Genomic DNA, 19,946 nt, shown 5'->3' with positions numbered 1-19,946 from the left:
TTCTGGTCCGAGACACACACACACACACACGATACACACACACACACACACGATACAATTAAATCTGCACAAATGTTTCATGATGAAAGAAAAGAAAAAACCTGAATTTGGGTTACAAAACAAATTATAAGGGCCCGTCTTTCTTTACAAGCTCTACTGTTAACAACGACACTTATTTCTCTTTGGTTCTTATTTACAGCAAAGCAGTTTACCAAATTATCATAATCTAACCAGAAGCTCAGGATTAAAATTACATTTTCTTTAAAAATGACCAACATCTAAAGAAAATGAAATGACAAAGAGGCCTGTCTTATCGCACACAGCCTGGATCTTACTGCTCAGCCTAATGTCTTGGCCCCGGCCCACAGACAGTGGAACCATTCCTGTCTTCCTTCTGGACCTTGTTAGTTTCTTCAGGCCGAGTTGTTCCTGCGTTCTTGCCTTACTGGTGCTGCCTTCTTTAAAAAAAGTCACAGCTTTCTCTCCAGCTAACCTTGTTTCCTTATATAGAGAAATTGGGGCGTGGCGGTATGCAGACAGTAAGACTACAAGATGTAAGCACAAGCCTGTGGATTTGGAGGCAAACTGACTAACATGTGCACAGTGGTAAGAACAAACTGGCCGACATGCACGTGTCATGAGTCTAATGGTGAAATGGATTTTTTTTTTTGCACATGATGAGAACATCTTCACACACACAGGTAAATGAAGCCCACGCTTCTGTTGTATGATCAGTCACACAGATGGTCTCACTGTCAGGTTCAAACCAAGCGGCCTGAGGCTGAATTAAACTCATCCTCTGGCCTTTATTACTGGAACAGGAATTCAGCCCGCTGAAGGCGACTGGCCTCCTTTTATACTCGACCTGCCTCAGGTGAGCATCTGGAACGGCCAAAAACAAAACGTCTGAAGAAAGCAGCACCAAACCAAAGAAGAAACTTTTACATGTATACAAACTCTTTCAGATAATAAATAATTATTCACATACTATATGTATTCATTCACCTCTCATTCTGCCATCCATCCGTCCCAGCCACCACCCCAACTCCCACCCACAAGCCTGAATCAGCGTCCCCACCTGGGTGGGGGCAGATAAACTGGGCTGGACCAGTGTGAATGGCTAAACATCTGAATTTTGGGGTGTCCAACTCATTTTACACACACAGATTCCAGTCTCACGTTAAAACTGTGCAGCGTCTTCACTGCTGCTGCCTTTCTGTTTGAAACTGGGGGCTGTGTGGGCTTAACGCCGTCACCTTTTATTCAGATGCTGCTTGTATTGCAGGTCTGTTTTCAGTGGATGCAACACTCTGGTCTAACATATCGGCGCGCTGCAAAGCTGTGCATTAAAGGAAGCATAGAAGTAAACACTGCGTCAAGACTTTTTTATTATTGAATTATTCAAAATTCTCAATGTATTGCAGCCCTAGAAGGGTTAACACAAACCATTTATACCCACCTGGAGTGGTTAGGAGTCATAGCTAATGTCACAATGCAGAGCAGCCAAGAGGCTTTGACTGTTGGCATTATATGAATAACATTGAATTTAAGTAACATATTGAAGTTGTAGCTGCAGTCAAAACTGCAACGGTTGCTGTAAACAATGACTGCGGCGGCGGCGGCTGGACAGATACTGCAGGAGTTACAGATGACATGGCTGAATCAGTCCCAGATGAATGGACCACCAGCACCAACGTCATGTCATGCAAGACACGACAATCCTACTGTATCACGATTGAAGAGAGTACCTCTGACAAGGAAAATGATTTACTGCCTGTAAATAATGAGAGCACTGCTTTACACTGGTGTGCATAAATAAGCTCATCACTGTACACTGACAGTGATGAGCTCCCATCAACACCAGAAAGACACACGCAGGACGCCAGCGATGACCAAACCTAAAATGACTAATGCCACATCCTTATCTTAAACACATTTACAAAGTCACTCGTTGTTTGTATTTCTCTAACACAAAGCTGGACAGTATTTTTCTGTCTACGTCTTCATTGTGTGATAAATACAAAGAAAGGGAGGAACCGTCGGCCACCTTTTCTGGTCCTGCTCTCGCGAGTTTCTGGGAAGAAATATTTAATATATAAAACCTGATCTATGACGGCATACTTGCAGTGCTGGGCACATTCAGAGAGCGTTAATGTTCTGACTCAGTGAAATCATTAATGACTTGGAGATCTGCAGAGAGGAGTGGGACAAAATCCACCCTGAGATGTGTGCAAAACTTTTGGCCAACTACAAGACAAGTCTGACCTCTGGTATTGGCAAAACCTTTGTTGGCACCTAGTACTAAAGCACGTTTTCAAAGGGGTCAAATACTTATTTCCTTCATTAAAATGCAAATTAATGTGTAAATTGAAGTGCGTTTTTTGTTATGGTTCCGTCTCTCACGGTTCAAATAAACCCACCATTGAAACTATGAACTGAACATTTCTTTGTTATTGGGCAAACTTGCAGAATCAGCAGGGGCTCAAGGAATTTGAACTGTATAACTTTCCTCAAGGTTTAGAAGTGCGAATACGGGAATTTTGAATAAACTTTCACGAGGCACATTTGTAAACTTGGACACTCTTGTTTGATGAGAACGCCTGGTTGGCAATCTCTGACCCAACTTATTCCAAAGGTTTTCTACTGGGTTAAGAATCCACACCAAAGTCACTCACTCATGTCGTCATGGAGTTTGTGCAGCAGCGCACAGCCATGTTGGAACAGAAAGGGCCCATCATCAAACTAGTTCCACTGGGAGCATGAAATTGTTTAAAATGTTTTGCTATGCTGAAGCGTTACAAGTTCCTTTCAGTGAAACTAAGTAGCAACTCCTCACAAACAGCCCCCCTCCCAACGTTACACTTGGCACAGTGCAGTTAGACAAGTACTGTTCCCCCGGCAACCGCTAAACCTAGACTCGTCCATCAAGTTGCCAGACGGAGAAGTTAGACTCCTCACTCCAGAGAAATGTCGCCACTGCTCCAGAGTCCAGTGGAAGCTGCTTTACAGTTTGGATGAAGCTCATAGGCCAAAGTTGGCGACCTCCACGCAGCAGATTTAGAGTGTAAAGACCCTTTAATGTTACACAGAAAGCCCCAGGAAACACAAGCAGCAAGTACTTGGAGACGATTAACAATGAATGATCATCTCGCTCCCCCCTTAAAAAAACCAAAAACAAACAGTTTTGCATTTCATTGTTTTCTATGTTCTTTATAGATTTTTATTTTAAATCACATTTTATTAAATTTCTGTTCTGGTATCATAGAGATCCTTTTCTGCAGTCACATGAGTCACATGATCCGAGAAAGGCCCCTTCATCATCACTAAAGGTTCAGGTTCATCTGATCCAGCCAAAACTATACCTTACCAGTAGTGCAACTGGAAAACAAACATAACCCTGGAGATGCCCTCCTGGAGGGAGAGCACAGGCCTATTTAAACCATCCCGACGCCTCTACCCTGGTGTAAGCCAATCAAATTAACTACCATCACTGAACCTCTGCAGGGGGTCACCCTACTGAGAAAAAAAGGGGAGTGGCCATCCCTGAGCGACAGCCGTCCCAGACACAGAGTCTGTTTGCTGGTTCCACAGAACAAAGCTGAAGGCTCTGCCTTCCACTCCACTTTTAAACGGCTCAGGAGCCACAATTAAGCACGTAGTCTGAGAACCAAGTACGGTACTGGAACAGTCTTTGAAATCAGATGGGCTTCTTGCTGCAGCATGCTGGAGGCTTTTCAGGCAGTTTTTAGAACAGCTGGTTGAATGAAGAAAATATCCTGGCTAAGCTGGAAACCTGGAAAACATTTTCTTAACCACAAAAATATCGAAATACGCTCATATACAGTGAAAGGTCAAAGTCAAATAAAAGAAGCCGTGTGCGATCTAAACTACAGAAACTGTACCTTTACTCTGTGTTCTTGGAAGGTTTTCTGACATTAACAGGAGACGGAAAGCGTTCATGCAGTGTTTTGGTTTGGTGTGTGTTCATGAGTGTTTGTGTGTGAGAGTGAACGAGTGAGGAGTTTGTGTCTGTAAGCCTGCGATGAAGAAAAGCGACAATATCAGCATTTTAAAGTTTGGCCTGAGCGCCGATGAAACATCTTTGTACTGCTGAAAACGAGTAATTATGATGGTTAATAATAATAATAATGTGTTACCTAACAAGCCTCAGGTCACTGGCTCAGAGTTTTACCAGCCCGTGTTTGTTGTTGGCAACTCATGAAAAGCTTTTATTTTTATATTTTTAAATATTAACACACTTTAATTAACACAATATTTTATATTATTTCACCTTCAATCTGAAAAATGTTATGAAAGCTTTTGGAAAAAGCTCCACCTGAGCTCAGCCTGTCAGACTTTTACACTGACTGCTGAATACGTTTGTACTGCAGGTCTAGTTTAGTCACAAACGTGGGTGAATCGCTCGCATTTCCATGGTGACAATGGCGCACTATAGACCGCTGCAGTACACAAAGCGTCCAAGCAAAGAATTTGTGTCAATTAAATTAGTTGAATGGTTGCATCCCTAACACATTTATTGTCCAATTTGAACCAAAAGTGTGATAGAGTCCATCCCTGAACACATCTAACTGCAGTATTTGACATCACAGTAGCACCTGATGGCAACAGCAAAGTCTTTTTACATGTTAAGGAACAGTTTTGGTGGTTGGGATGAACAGCCTAAAATGTGGTCAAAAAAGCCTCCAAGAGAATGTCTCACTTTATGTTCAAAACTTTTCGCCAAAGGGCGCGACCCGGGCAGAATGGCGATTTATTGGCATGCTTACTGGAGAAACTTTGCCAGTAAGCAGGAAACAGCTGTAACTCAAAGACACATTGTCCGATCCTCCCAACATTCTCCGGTGTGATGGGAATCCGGCCATGAACAGATGAAGCACCACATGGTGACGACAGGAAGCTGTCACCTACTGCTCCTTCCAGGTTGAGCACGTCCACCTCAGAAGCAGTCTGAACACACATCAGAACTTGATGATGCTGGCGTGCTCTGGTGGCTGGGGATTCGCCATGAAACAGGAAGCAGTTTGAGGGGTTTGGGAAGCTGGAAAAGTCATGAAATTTGGCAGAAACGTGCAGCGTGTTAAAGGCTCTCAGGTTGTATGGCTCTGGTCATTGAATATTACAAAATGGCTCTACGTTTCAACTGTGAAATCTTGCATCTTATGTGATGTCTCAAGATGTACAAAACATCTCTTGGAGCTAAACGCCAAACCCAGAAGAAAGGCAGCTATTTTGAATTTAAAGTATAATTTTGACAGACTCCCCGGGACTTCATCAGATCAACATGACCTTTGATGAGTACAGTCTAAAGACCTTGGTGATGTTAAATTGTGAAGCTTTTGAATTTTCGTGAAATAATTCACCACAGGAGAAGATATCGCACATCTCAACTGAACATTGTTCAATCTGCCCCAGTGGCACGCTGAATCATCCAGTTAAGAAAACCTCAAAAAAGTCAAGTCCGTTCATCTGGATGTAGCATTTTCATGGGGAGAAACTTTTCATCCCTCATCCAAGAAGTCACTTGTATATGTCAACTGAGAAAATGTTACGTCCAGATTCAACTTTTGGGAATCTCTCCCAGACTCCCAAATTCCTGATGGAAGACAGAGACTGGAGATATCTACGTGCCCATATTAGGTCGTGTTTATAGTTCCACCTACTGTCAAAAAGGTTCTAATCATGATCCAATCTATGCAACATTTTAATTGATGGTTCCACTCGATTTGTATCAGTATGTCATATAGTTAGTGGGTATTCTATATTGCCACCTAGTGGGCACAGAAGGTAAATGGTCAGTTGTAAACAGACCGTCTCTTATGTTAGCGCTTTTCTGCTCCAAGCACTCAAAGAGCAGTCAGTGAGGAAGTGATGTGACACTGAATCAGCCATGTGACTGTGTGACTCACCCTGCAGCACGCTGGCTGTTCCCAGGGTGCGAGGGCCTTTCATTGCTGCTTTAAATGTCATAATTTTGTTGGCGTCTGTCAAAACATGGATAGAAGGAGTTCTGTCGACTTCTTACTGGCCATGTCATATATTTCTATTGAGGAGAAGTTAACTTTGAAATAAGTATTTCTCATTTTATCAGACCTGTTTAAAACAATCACCTGTGCGATCAGTTGGGTATTTGCTGAAGGTGAGAGGACCACATGTCACCAGGCAACAGGGAGATACAGGTCAGAGGTTAGAGATTTCACAGAGCCAGGGACAACGGGAGGGAGGGGGGATTTCCTGTTTCACTCACTCATAGACAAAGCAAAGCTCTACATTCATCCGTGTAAAAACAAAGTCTTCATTAAGCAAAACACTGAAACACTGACTGTGACAACTGGAGCAAATAAACCCAACCAATAGTGTCCATTCTTCAGTCTTCTTGGTTTTAAACGAGACGCTCATTTTATCTTCAGTGAAGATACTGACCGGTACAGTTGGAGAGTTTTCACAAGTGAAGTGAAAATGAACATTTGAGCTCTCTCTCAAACTCACTTTGACATACATATATGTGTAAATATTAAAAAAATGTCCCCTTCTCGCCCCTGCGGGCGGTTTATCAAGCTCGGGTCTTCTACCAGAGGCCTGCGCAGTATCTTAGCTGTTCCCAGGACTGCGCTCTTCTGGACAGAGATCTCCGATGTTGTTCCCGGGATCTGCTGGAGCCACTCGCCTAGCTTGGGAGTCACCGCACCGAGTGCTCCGATTACCACGGGGACCACCGTCACATCTTCTCTGAGCCCTTGGTATTACTCCAGCTTCTCATGTTCCTTCTTCCTGATGTTGTTGTCATTCACTATCGCTACATCAATCACTACGGCCGTTTTCTTCTGCTTGTCCAACACTACAATGTCCGGTTGGTTAGCCATCTGTATCTGGAAGCCCCACAGGACCTTAGGTCGGCCATTCTCCACCAGCCTAGGGGGCGTCTCCCATTTTCACCTCGGGACTTCCAGATTAAGGTTCGCCCATGCAGAAGTAGGTTGGAAGGCAATAACAGAGAAACCCAGGATTGGGTTTAGTCAGTGAACTGAGGTGCGGGATAATCCATAATCTGGAGACTCTGCTCAGTGAAACTATGATTCTCCTGCTGCCTGGTTCTTCATGTGTCCATAACCCACCCCAGACAACCCACTCAGTCAACAATAGTTCAGTTTTCTCTAACTACAGTCTGTTAGCAGCTATGACATTCTCATTTTCACATGTCATAGTACCAATTAAGTGCTGACAACTCAATGCCCAATAATAACAGTCAGTATCTTCATGCATCCTGACTAAATGTTAAAACAAAGAGGCAACCAGGACTAACTGATGAGTTTAATTTCTCTAATTGTTACAGTCCGTTTCAGTGTTTTGCTCACAAAAACCCCCAAAACACACAAGTAACTGGCCATATTCACACAGACTTTGTTTTTACATGCATGCTCACTCCAAAATATAAATAATCTGTTACTAATCCAGTCTTGCTTTTAAACCGTGTGGTATCAGAGGCCACGCTCAGTTTTCAATAACAGGACTCAGCTTCTCAGTGTGCTAAAGTTTCCATCCAGCCACACAGAAACGTGTTTTTCATGCATTCCTCAAATTCCACATCTGATACGTGTACGTGCTACTCTGAGATGTAATGACAGTGAAGGAAAAAATTATCTTTAGCCTCAATCATGGCATTCACTACGTTTCCTGAGCTTTAGGTAATCCCTCTAAACTTTAAGCAGAAATCAAGCGTGGAGGTCAGTGTAAAATAGAAAGGTCACTGAATGTCTGTAGGTCTGTACCAATGAGGTTCATCCCACATTTCAACTTCCTCCATTCTCTGTAGATTCTATTTGTATTATAGCTAAATCCAAGTCTAGTATTACTCAAATTTTCTTTGGTCTTTCTGGGAATCTGTGGCCAAAACTTGCAATTAATTCTTCAGACGAGTCAAACCTCAAATCATTTTTAGTAAAAAGAAAAGGCTTGAAAAACAAAAACAGACCTGTGGAAGCGAGCATTGTCAGCTTCACACACACAAAAACTGTGAAGCTGGATTTTACAGTGCTTAAAGTTAAAATGTATTAAATCTGTTCAGCGCCATCTTCTTCCAGTACACAGTGTTACATCACTGGGTTGGTTGGTTTCGGTCATTACCAGTTAGGTAACATAAACTAATGTAACCGACCCAATAGCTCAGCGGAAGGAAAATTAAAGATTCATTTAAGGGGCTTACTTTGCTGCAACATTTTCATATTAAGACCAAGGACATACTGTCCACTTTCACTCTCTCTTAACCAGTAAGTGTTGTTGTTGTGTGGCTAGTTGCACTGACACGGGAAAATCCCCCTGCTGTAACATTCAGGTTTGTAAAGCACTTTAGAAATGAGAAAAGTGTGGAGAATGTTTGAGTTAGCTGACAAGTGGTTCACCCACATGCTGGAGTCAGAAACTCCACGTTTTCCTGGTCTGTGATGCTGTAAACAGTTTACCGATCAGGAATCCCATCAGTACGTCTGCAGGGAAAATAGGTCGTGTGTGCGCAACGGGGAGGAAACAAAAACCCCAAGACAGTCCAAGGAAGAGGCGCCACACTTTTTTCACGTCAGTGTTTAAAAGTTTAACTTTAATCTGTCAGAAAAACAAAAACAACTCATTCCTTTCATTGGATTTATATGTCAAACTGAAATTCAATGTTTTTAAAGTAAACATCTCAAGTCAAACTCAGCTAAATAAGATGTATAAGGAATGTGCCTCGACTCTGTCTTCTATATTTTTAAATATCAAAGCAATTTAATTAAGACTTTATATTATTTCTCCTTCAACCTGAAAAATGTTACGACAACCTTGAAATAAATATGGTCTAGTACACCCCACGCCCCCCTTTAGTTGCAGCCCTGTTTGCTGCAGGTATGCTTCGATGTAAAATATCTTCAGCAAACGATATAATTGAAACATGTATCAGACTAGGTTAACAGTTCATCTGCATATTTGAATACTTCTGGAGGATTACTGGTTGGAGCAGCGACAAAGTTTGTTTTTCTTCATGTCACAGTTTGTTGGTGCTTTGATGAAAGACTCCCACCAGCTTTTTCCCAGTAAAGGTTTTAATTGTGGTGACAGGAACAGACGCTCACCTGAGACTGAACGCGAACAGTGCATCCTTCATTTGAACATCAATGTCACTGTTGCAGCCAGAGTCAGTACAAAGTGAAACCCTTTAATGGATTTTTAGTTTAAGTCTCATTATATTGGTTCAGTTATTAATTAGTTTATATCAACTAATTAAAGTCTCTCAGCAGCAACCAACCAGCCAACCAAACGTTACTTAGATGTAATGTTCTGTACTGACAGGAGATGGCGCTAAACACGTTTCTAAAACTTTAAATCGAGCTTCACAGACAGAGTTACATCTATGTAGGGCTCCATGACGTCAATTAGTCATTATACATGATGTGTTTCATGTCCATTTTAATCCAGTACTAGAAAACTGAGCCCAAATATCTACCTTCATGTGCGGTCTTCTTTATTTTATGTACGTTGCTTCATTTTCTAAATGGAAAAAAGATAAAGAGCCTAGAAACCCAAACCCCGTACAGGTCACTGGTCTATCAGGTCAGGACTGGTCAGGACTAACTCTACAAAAATATGTGTGTCACTTGTTTCGAAAATTAAACATCCCAACAACTAAGCAATGAAACAGTAACATGAACACTTTTTGTGAGTGTAATAAAAGTCACTGAAGTTCCTGAAATTTGGCCCAGTTCAGGAGAAATTGTAACAACACCCCACCCACCACCAAAAGTTACAACATACTTGTGGATTCTTCTGTCAGCTGTAATCCTCACAAATAAAGAGAACTGAGGTGAAACAAGCCAAAAATAAGGAATTGCTAAACCTGAACTTTCCACTCCTAACACACAAACTGCAAAGTCCAACGGAACCTTCCGTCCAGTCTCGGGCAGAAGATGAGTGGAACATCAGGAGGTCATCAGTGATGCCTTTTATATGAGACACATCTGTGTGGACCAGGCACGAGTACTGTGACACTTAAGTCCAATAGATACTGTACACGAGTGTGCTGCTGAAAAATGTCAGCAGCTAAGCTTATTCGCTTCAGACTCGACAGCAAGGATTAGAGAAAACCTGATAGGCTGGGACATGTCCGAGGCTGGGCCACTGACGATCAGCAGAACTTTATCTGCTGCACTCCCCATTTGTAACAAACTTTAACGGGTCACATCATTTCCTATTACGTTTCCAGTTTTTCCTTCTCTTTTGCTGTCGTGGAAGCGCTTCAGTGCGACAAAGAACAAACCCGAACCCTAAAGACAGAGCTGTTTGGTCCAGCTAAGGGAAGAGAGCGGTGCGGTGCCCAACGCGCTACGTGGATATTTGTGGTTTATCAACGAAGCAGATAAAAAGCCCGTTTAGTTAGTAAACAAAGAGGTGCTGGACTCACGCTGACACTGTGGCCAAATGGAAAACACGCCAAACCAGCACTCATCAAACTAATCACCCGCGGCGCTCCTTACCTGTGATAATCTCCCGCTTGCCTTCATCCAGGTGACTAGAAATCACATCCCCCATGATCAGTGAAGCGTCCCACGCGAACGCTGCGTCAGACCGACAACTACTTTTTAAGACAAACAATAAAGTCTACAGAGACGTGTCTCCTGCCACAGCAGCCCTGTCCGCTCATGAAATGACTGCAGCGTCAGTAATAACGGGTGGTACCAAACACTCAAGTCGAAGCTGTCGAAAGGAAGTTCAAACTGTGTAAGAACTGTGCGTTTTTCTCTCGGACAGACACACCCTCCTAAGTAGGAGGAGAACTTCTGCCGTGCAGCCACGTTACGTTAAAGTCTCGTTGGGAAACAGCAGACCCAGCGCTGTGGGACAGGGAAGGTTATTATAGAGCAGCTGGACAATGGAGACGAATCAAAGCAGTAAAAAAGAAGATACAATGGCAAGAGAGAGTTGGTCACACAGGTTGAAATAACACACTAAAGAAGATGAATAAGCACGAGACAGGGGATTATGAATTTTGTGGACAGGAGGAGACATTTGAACGTGTGATGTTAGAATGCGCTGAATACAGGCAAATACTCACATTACAGAAAAGCAGAGTTCAGTTAAGGGTGCACGAAATATTACAAAGGAACGCAGGGCGATATTTGGGTTTTTAAGAGCAAGTGGTGTTTATGTGAGAATATAGATGTATAAACTGACTGAGCCACACTCCAGTCCAGAAGGTGGCGGTAATGCACCTTGTTCGCCAACCGCAGCAAATAGCGACCACAGGGCTGTAGCCATGATACAAAGAAATCCTGAGGCCAACACAATCACCGTTATTATTTTGCTTTTCCTTCACCTCGATGGAAAACATCATAAGATCAAGAAAAGCTTTGAAGGATAATTGTTTCTGTAATTTTACACTGTTTTTGTTGATTAACAAACGTTTCCATCATTAATGTTTGATGGAAGATGGAAGAAGAAGGAAAACAGCAAAATGTTAAATTACAGTTTTATTACAAAATGTGTTTGAAGAATTCATGTTCCTGCCTCTAAAACTATATTAAAATTACTGTCGTTAAATATCATTTCGGCCCACAGGATCTTAGCTCGGCCACTTCACCACGCTCCTATTTTGACCTCAGGACTCCCATATTCCCATATCCCCTCCATATTCGCCACAGATGTTTCTGTATACTTTGCTGGACACTTGGTTATGGCGTTCCAGTTCCTGTGCTGCCATGATTAGTGCCTCTGTGCTGTCTTTCAGTCCAGCTTTGTCCAGCCTGGTAGGATTTCTGGATGTCAGCCACCTCCTCTATCTGCCGGTGGTACTGTGCAGGGGCCTGTCCTTCCATGATGGTTCCTCCTCTTCCTCCTCATTCCTGGGCTTCTGCTGCCTGAGGTATTCACTGAGCACGCGGTCGGTTGGGCTCATCTTCCTGATGTATTCGTGGATGTTCGTTGTCTCATCCTGGACTGTGGTGCTGACACTCACCCGGCCTCCTTCCTTCCACTTAGCGTACAGCCTCAGGGTGCAGGACTTGGGGTGACCCGTGGCACATTACGCACATGGACATAAATACGTATTTCTTACCTGTCGGTGCTGCGTACTACACAATAACATTCAATATTTAGTATTTACTGTTAGTTACAGTTATCTAGGTTATTGCTGTGGTGTCATGTTTATCGTGTTTATTGTGTTGCTCTCTTTTGCTTGTTTTTGTTTCCTTGTTTTTTGTGTCTTCTCTTACGGTCCTTCTTCCCCTCTGTTTTTCTTTCTCTCTCCCTTTCTTATCCCCCAGTCATGTCTGTCCCGTCTGTAACAACTTGAAATAAAAGAAATAATAATAATAACAAAGGTCAACCAAATGGCTGTGATGATCCACTTGGTAAAGTAAATCAGTTGGGCATCTTTCTTGGCCGTCAGACAATAATTCTGATGGCTAAAGATCCAAACGGGACAGGCAAAAAACCCAAATTGATAAAACGTGTAAAAGGAAGATGTCCAGCCATAAAACAGACAGGCTTTCCTTCTTACACAAGAAATATCTTGTAACTCACCAATCTCATGGACTCACGCTCAAAGAAACCACATAAACTTCCCCTGAGCAAACTAATGTGTACACTTGTGTCTGCATTCATATTTTGTTAAATGCGAACAAAATGATGGCAGAAGCGCTGCCAAGTGTCTGCACAGACAGAGAGGCTTCAGTTAAGAGGGAAGAAAAAGAATCAGTGTTCACGTTCAATACTTGAATTTTAAAAAACAAACAAAACATTTTCAGAAACATTTGTGGATGTTTGTTTGTTTGTTTGTTTGTTTGTGTTACTTGAACACTAAAGTGGCCCTCCAATGAGACACAGTGCCAGCAGCGGCCCACAGCTCATTTGACCCCTGATTTTAGACTATATTTTTCACTACACCAACAATTGATAAATATCTTCTATAAACACGTTTCGAAAAATCTGAGACAACATAACAGCGATACTGGAAAAGCTACATTACTGAAGGTGAGTGAAACATTTGGTTCAGGTTGGTTAGCACAGTAGAAAATTTACAAATAAAAACAAAACAAATAAACAATAAAGAGTGTCGTAAAATGATTTGTTTTTCAAAATAAAACATTTTACTCTCCTCTGTCCTTCTGGCTCACATTTGTGGATATTTGAACTCACAAGTTAAATGTATATTCTGCAGCATCTCTACTATTCCGTGTAACTCTGCACTGAGTACGCGTGAGAGCGTTGATTTGTCTTCTGCTGCCCTCGCGTGGACACCAAACTGAAAAGTCACCGTTTTCTAGAAGCGTCTAAGTGCGCCATCGTACCATAATCATCTCAGTAACTCTTGATGTACATTAGATATAAACTCACATTATATATACCTAATACTGATTTCTTATCCCCGATCCATTATTTCATTTTCATGTAAGGGCTCATAATCGAGGCGCGGACGAGGCTTTCCAGAGTTTCAAAATAAAAGTACTTAAATTTCAGTCTGTGGGAAATTGACAATTTAGGGACAAAACTTGACCTGATAATCTAGATTTTTTACATCCACAAGTAAAACACCTACTTTACATTTTTCATAATAATAATAATAATAATAATAATAATAATAATAATAATAATAATAATAATATATTGCCTGGTGTGCAATATAGCCCCTTTAAGTCAAAAGTGTCCAAACAGATTACACTTATGTTGCAGTTCAGTGCAGCGAACTTCAGCGTTTTCTGCTCATCACATCTTTTTGACCATTTTCATGTTAGTTTCACTTCTGTGAGCTATTTGGTGGAGCAAACTAGAGCTTACAGGATATCACATTTTCAGTTTACTTTATTCTACCTATTCCAAAATCTAGGATGAAGGAGGAGTTGTTGATATGTATTAGTTGACTTACTTTAGAACACTTGCTATTCAGTATTTTGTTAAAGGGAAACCAGGAAACCAGCTCGCCTGCATGATTTGACTTGAAACCTCAGGAGAGGTTCTCTCTCTCCCGTTTAGCCTGTTTTGCTATGCTCGCCTAACTGGGGGCTTTTATTTTGAATTTAACTGGAACGACTGGGTGTTACTTACTATGATGAGCTTTACAGTAGTAATAGCTCCACTCGGTTGTCTTTGGAGAGCAGGACGCGCACTGACGGGATCATCATGGCACCGCTGGGACTAAAAGCCATTGTTGGAGAAAGTAAAAAAATTTTTATTCTTATTTAATTCTTATTTTTATTCTGATTGTTGTTGCAACGTGGGGCCGAGCTGCTCCTTACTTTTTATTAATGAAATGTTGGTGCGCTAAGACGCACGGAGTCACTGGAGCAAAGCATCTGCCGCGAAGTGTCGCAGGCAGTGAATTAATTGCACTATTCGCTGGTGTTCTGCTAAATTCTGCCGTTATTGCCCGTTATTGTGTTGTCAGTGTAAAAGCATGGAGCCCAGGTCCGATGTAAATCCGGTCGCGCTAATCTTTGTGCGGATTAAATGCTTTGACATAATTCTCTGGGGAAGACCAGAGGTGGAGGAGGACAGATCCGACTCTGGCTGCCTCAATAACCGAAGAAGCCTTAGTTTATACTGCCTTTACTATCCCAGACCTGTTTCTTCCCCTCGTGCATTGATTCCACGGTAGTTGTGAGCACAGTTTGGTTATTCCAAACTGTGCTCACTGATTTTCGATTTGTGTTAGTTGCGCTTAATAAATCGCACCAGCGCATTTTTAGACTTCCAAAAACAGCACGCACCCAAACGGCTAAAGGGAGGTTCAGTGAACTTGGCAGTGATGCGCCTTCACTAACTCATTGAGTAACCATATTAATAAAACTAGTTACAACCTATCAAGCCTTTGGATAGTGACTGTGCAAGTTATTGAAATACTGTCACAATTTAAATACATGTTTGCAGTGACATGGCCGTACACGGACAGGAAAGGTCTGATATTTACTCTAGACCAGTATAACAGCTCTATGCAGATCATATTTCCATTTAAAGGCAGAGATTTAGGCTATTTAAAGGATGTTGAAGAAATTCATCAAAGAAAATCAAAAATCAGACAGTTGCTGTCAAACAGGCGTATTGTTTAGATTGTGATGGAAATGAGACAGCTATGCTGGAAAACAACCGAATATCAAGTGTTATTTAAAAACAAAATCACAAGGTAACAATCACTCAGAAAAATACTAATGCAATACTGTAAAGTACTTAAATCCTAAGAAAAGTCGTTGGATGAAAGCACAGGTGTAGGCGTCACGATATTTACGACACAAAGACTCGTCCCCTGCTCTCATGAGCATCCCCTGAAAATCGTCTATGTCGAGTTTCATTGGGTGCAAATTTCATGTTTTAAACCTTGAAATCTATGCAGAGAATTAGACAGCTGTAAGCATGTAACGCTCACAGCTGCCTTGGTTGAGGATCCTCAGAGAAAATAATGGTAACATTGAGCTGCACACATGCTTCAACAGAAGAAAACAAAGTATTCACATTACAGTGCATTCATGCTCTCATCTGAGAATGCGTCGTGATCACAGAGACTGTCTGCGAGTCCAGAAACTTCCAGGTGAATCTGAGCAGTGAAGGGTCACATCAGAATGAATGATAGTGAGGCTGTGATGTTAGAGGGAGTGCCCAACAGGTTATCTGTCTGCAGACCAAAGTCATGACCATAGATGGATTTAGTTTATGTTGCCCAAACATCAAAACGCTGTCTCTCATGAACACACTGTACAACATGATGACAGTGTTTGTCAGGAAAGAGGAGGTTAAAATCCAGCGAATCCGTGAATCCGTGTGGATAGGAGAGCTAGAACTGAAGCAACAGCCGACTGTGCCTGCTGCCCGTCAGGCGGTGCTCCGTTCTTCCACAGGCACTCACACCTAATCCAGCGGACTAATTGGATAAACAGGACTATTCACTGACTTCACTGTAGTGTGTCTCTGACAATAGCTTTCCTCGTCATGTAGCTTGGTCTACCTGACTCATTGAGGTGTTGTGTAACAAATAATGTGCCTAAATCGATCATTTACAGTTATTGTAAATTCCTGCATGAGATGGCTGGCCTCACTGTGTGACTGTCATGTCACTGCAATGTGCTTATGTCAGCTGAACAGCAGCTCTTCAAGCTTAACGATACCTTTTGGAGGAACATGATATGTAGACTTATTTTGGAGAGCAAGTGTTTGTGTTTATCAGTGTGTGTGTGTGTGCGCACACTGATGCAGCCATGTATGCCGCTTTCCTGTGATGTCACGTCCGCTGACACAGAAATAGCTGTGGGCAGTAGGGAGTAGTGGATGGGGTAAGAGGATTGGGAGCAGATTAGAGGCAACAATTGCAGTGGGCCTGTCTCTCAGTCTCTCCGTGCTCATTCTCACATCCTGGACATGTGCTTAAATCCCCAATAAGGGAAACCTTGACACATTTTAACAGAATATTGGGAAATACTAGATTTGCTCTGCTTAAAAAACAATAACAGAAAAAAGAATGAACTAATATCTTTTAGAAATGTCTCTTTGTGTTACTCTGTCTCTGTGAAAACAGTATTTTTTCCCTTCCTAGTTCTCTAGTGTTATGTGTACATAAAAGACCTGTAGAGGACTTGATGCCCGATGTAGCTTTTCTGAAGCAATAATAACAGTTTTTGTTTCATCTTAGTTTAACTTCAGGACCTTTGCACACATCTGTTAGACAGTGTATAGAGTGGGAAAGGTTTGCTCAATCAGTGGCTCTCACTGGAATGCAGAGCTGCCATCAGCACAGCAGTCTTATTAAATGCCATATGCCAGTATAATATGACCTAGTGGTAGCATATACAGTGTAGACCTTTGGGGGACTCTGCTGCAGAATATGGAAAAACATACAAAATATGATTTAAACGACTGCAGAGCTGTCGTAGATCTACCAACCCAGTGCTACAGCCTCACTATGAAACTGTAATGATCCACTATATTAAATGCTACACTTGGGTCACGTAGTACAAGAACAGAACGTTCATCAGTATTGCTGCAACACAGTGAGCTATGATATCACCCTAACAAGCACAGTCTCAGGACTGTCCAAACCCTGACTGAGATGTTGTTCTGACTGCATGTTTCAGAAGGCTGAAGACAGTTATAATAGATAAGATAAGATAAGATAAGATAAGATAAGATAAGATAAGATAAGATAAGATAAGCTTTCTTAGTCCCACACGTGGGAAATTTGTTTTGTCACAGCAGGAAGTGGACAGTGCAAAAGTTATATAGCAAAAATTAGAATACAATACGAATAACAGACTGTACACAACTGTACAGAAGTGAATAGAATAAAATAAAATACAATATACAGTAGAATAAAATAGAATAAAATATACAATAGGATAAAAATAGAATACAAATTCTATATACAACTGAGTAAAAATACAACTGAGGTCACTTTTATAGCATGTGGACTGTAATCGTAGCAGTCAAGGATGAAAACATCACAGAGAAGTTGTGGGAAAATATTATCAATAAAACAACCAAGAGTTAGAATTTTTTATTTGATTTGATTCATTTTATTCTTTAAAAAAGTTTAGAAACTTTAATCTTAACGTGATCATCAAAGCTTTCATCTCTTGGTGACGTATGTGATGATGATTCATCTTCATCCATCCAGTTCCAGTCTGCAGGATTGTCTTTTAAGAATGTGAATGTCTTTATTGATCCAGGCCACCAACAAGCACCACATTTCTTCTTTACCTTAAAAGCTGCAGGAAGCTAGAGTGGACATGCAAAGAAGGTTAAAATGATTCTCTAGTCTTTCCTGTCTGAGATAGAAGGAACATTTCTGAAAATGTTTCTCATTGAGAAAGCTCCTGCTTGTTTACTTGGAAACATGATATCAAAGAAAATACCTAATTGTTCTGATACAAATATGAACTCATTAACACTGAAGAATGTCCACAGTTATGTGTAAGCCCAGTAACATGCTTTATAAAATCATGTTAATTTATTATACCGAGGTGTCAACATTACGATCAAAATCCCAGCTGCTCAATCACGTTGGCAGCTGCTAAAATAAAACCAATTCTGTCACAGCAGCACTTTGAGACAGTGATCCAGGCCTTTGTTAGCACTCAGCTGGACTGCTGTACTTTATAAAGGGGTCAGTGCTTCATAGGTTACTCGTCTACAGAGGAGGCAAAATGCTGCAGCTCGTCTTGTAACTGGAACTCGAAAGTTTGAGCACATTTCTCCTATTTCAGCTCCACGTCACTGGCTGCCCATTCCTTTTAGGATTCATTTTAAAATTCTTTTATTTGCTTTTAAAGCTCTCCATGGCCTCGCCCCATGTTATCTCTCTGAGCTGCTACACCCGCTCTGTCAGGTCAGCTGATCAGCTGCTCCTGCATGTACCCAGGACTGGGCGTAAACTTAGAGGAGATCCTGCTTTTGCTGTAGCAGCTGCCAAACTGTGGAACGAGCTGCCTTTAGAGATCAGACGGCTTCTTCTCTGCCTGTTTTTAAATCACTCCGGAAAACCCAGCTCTTCACCCTGACCTTTGACACCACGTGAGATGTTGGTGTTTAGTTTAGTTTAGTTGATGCTATGTTGGTCTGTTTTAATTTTAATTCATTATGTGTTTTATGTATTTATTTATTTTTTATTTTATTCTATTGTCTTATTTACTGTACCACACTTTCATGCTGTGCTGGCTATTTTAAAGCTCTTCATAAATAAAGCACTTTATAAAGTGCTTGGATTACTTAAAAGAAACAAAGAAGGTAAGAAAACAACAAACAGATGGTGTCAGTAAGAGCGGTCTCTCTGCTGTGACACCAGCAATGCTTTTGTTTTGCCAACATGCAGAGATAGATTATTGTCCTTGCACCAAAGTGCCAGCTGTTGCACCTCCTCTCTGTAAGCAGCAGCATCATCATCGTCCCAGCGCTCTGGTGTCATCTGCAAACTTGATAATGTAGTTTTTATTGGAGCTGGAGGTGCATTTGTGGGTCAGCAGCGTGAAGAGTAGCGGTCTCAGCACACGTGCCTGCAGGGTGGGAGGGGGCCGTGCTCAGTGTGATGGTGTTGGATTCCAACCTGTGCTCTCTGGGGTCTATCAGTGAGGTCCAGGATCCAGCTGCAGTGGAGCAGGGCAGGCTTGCTGATCAGCTGCTGGTGAATGATGGTGTTGAATGCTGAGCTGAAATCAGTGAACAGCATTCTTACGTGGGCGTGAGATAACGCCCACGAAATAAAGCGATATTTCATTTTCTTATCGTTGCCTAACATTGTACCGGTATTACCGTGAACGGTATGATATGGCCCAGTCACAATGGAATTGTAGGTTGGAAATTTTCAATTTCAGTTCAGCTGTTTGTTTTTTTTATTTAGCAACAACAGCCGAACACTTAATAAACTGGATGAGGCAGCAGATTTTCTAGGTTTGCACAAACTAGTCTGTTAGTTATTAAGACTGGAATATCAAAAATGGGCAACTGGCAGATTTATGACCTGATCTGTGAAAATGCTCTAACTCTTGATTGAACTGTACAATATACATGTTTTGTTTACAGAGATAATGAACAACGTCATCAAGAAGGCAAGAGAAAAAGGAAAATGGAAGGTAACTGTCATTAACATCATTATTCATACGAAGTTGGATATCTGTGATTCAAAGATAAACAAAGACATTCATTAAGTATCAGATATAGTAGTTTCCTTTGCTATGTGTGATTTTATTATAGGTTTTGGTGGTGGACAAGCTGAGCATGAGGATGGTGTCCTCCTGCTGTAAGATGACAGACATCATGTCTGAGGGAATCACTAGTAAGTACTACCAACCCAGCCACACCCAGCTCACTTGTATGGAAGCCCGTTTCCGCCACTAAAAAAAAAAAAAGGATCCATAACTCAAATTTCGAGTTATTTTCTCAAAAGTTCGAGTTATTTTCTCAAAATTTCGAGTTATTTTCTCAAAATT

At 41.5% G+C, this 19,946-nt stretch overlaps 2 protein-coding genes across 2 annotated transcripts in view; one reads left to right on the top strand and one right to left on the bottom strand.

Moving 5' to 3' along the window:
- Positions 1 to 10,849, bottom strand: part of niban2b (niban apoptosis regulator 2b) — a 24,713-nt gene extending 13,864 nt beyond the window's left edge. Inside the window, exon 1 of the mRNA XM_005733622.1 lies at positions 10,521 to 10,849. Coding sequence (XP_005733679.1) covers positions 10,521 to 10,575 — 55 coding nt within the window. The 5' untranslated portion in view covers positions 10,576 to 10,849. The remainder of the gene's footprint in view (positions 1 to 10,520) is intronic.
- Positions 10,850 to 14,100: 3,251 nt separating this feature from the next.
- stxbp1b (syntaxin binding protein 1b) overlaps positions 14,101 to 19,946 on the top strand; it is a 25,795-nt gene continuing 19,949 nt past the window's right edge. The window contains exons 1-3 of the mRNA XM_005733663.1: positions 14,101 to 14,197; positions 19,540 to 19,589; positions 19,711 to 19,792. Of these exons, the coding sequence (XP_005733720.1) occupies positions 14,161 to 14,197; positions 19,540 to 19,589; positions 19,711 to 19,792 (169 nt within the window). The 5' untranslated portion in view covers positions 14,101 to 14,160. The remainder of the gene's footprint in view (positions 14,198 to 19,539; positions 19,590 to 19,710; positions 19,793 to 19,946) is intronic.

This window comes from Pundamilia nyererei, unplaced genomic scaffold, assembly GCF_000239375.1.
Source record: "Pundamilia nyererei isolate P.nyererei 1_Seehausen unplaced genomic scaffold, PunNye1.0 scaffold00053, whole genome shotgun sequence".
In the NCBI taxonomy this organism is placed as follows: Eukaryota; Metazoa; Chordata; class Actinopteri; order Cichliformes; family Cichlidae; genus Pundamilia; species Pundamilia nyererei.
This window is presented reverse-complemented; position numbering and strand designations above follow the sequence as displayed.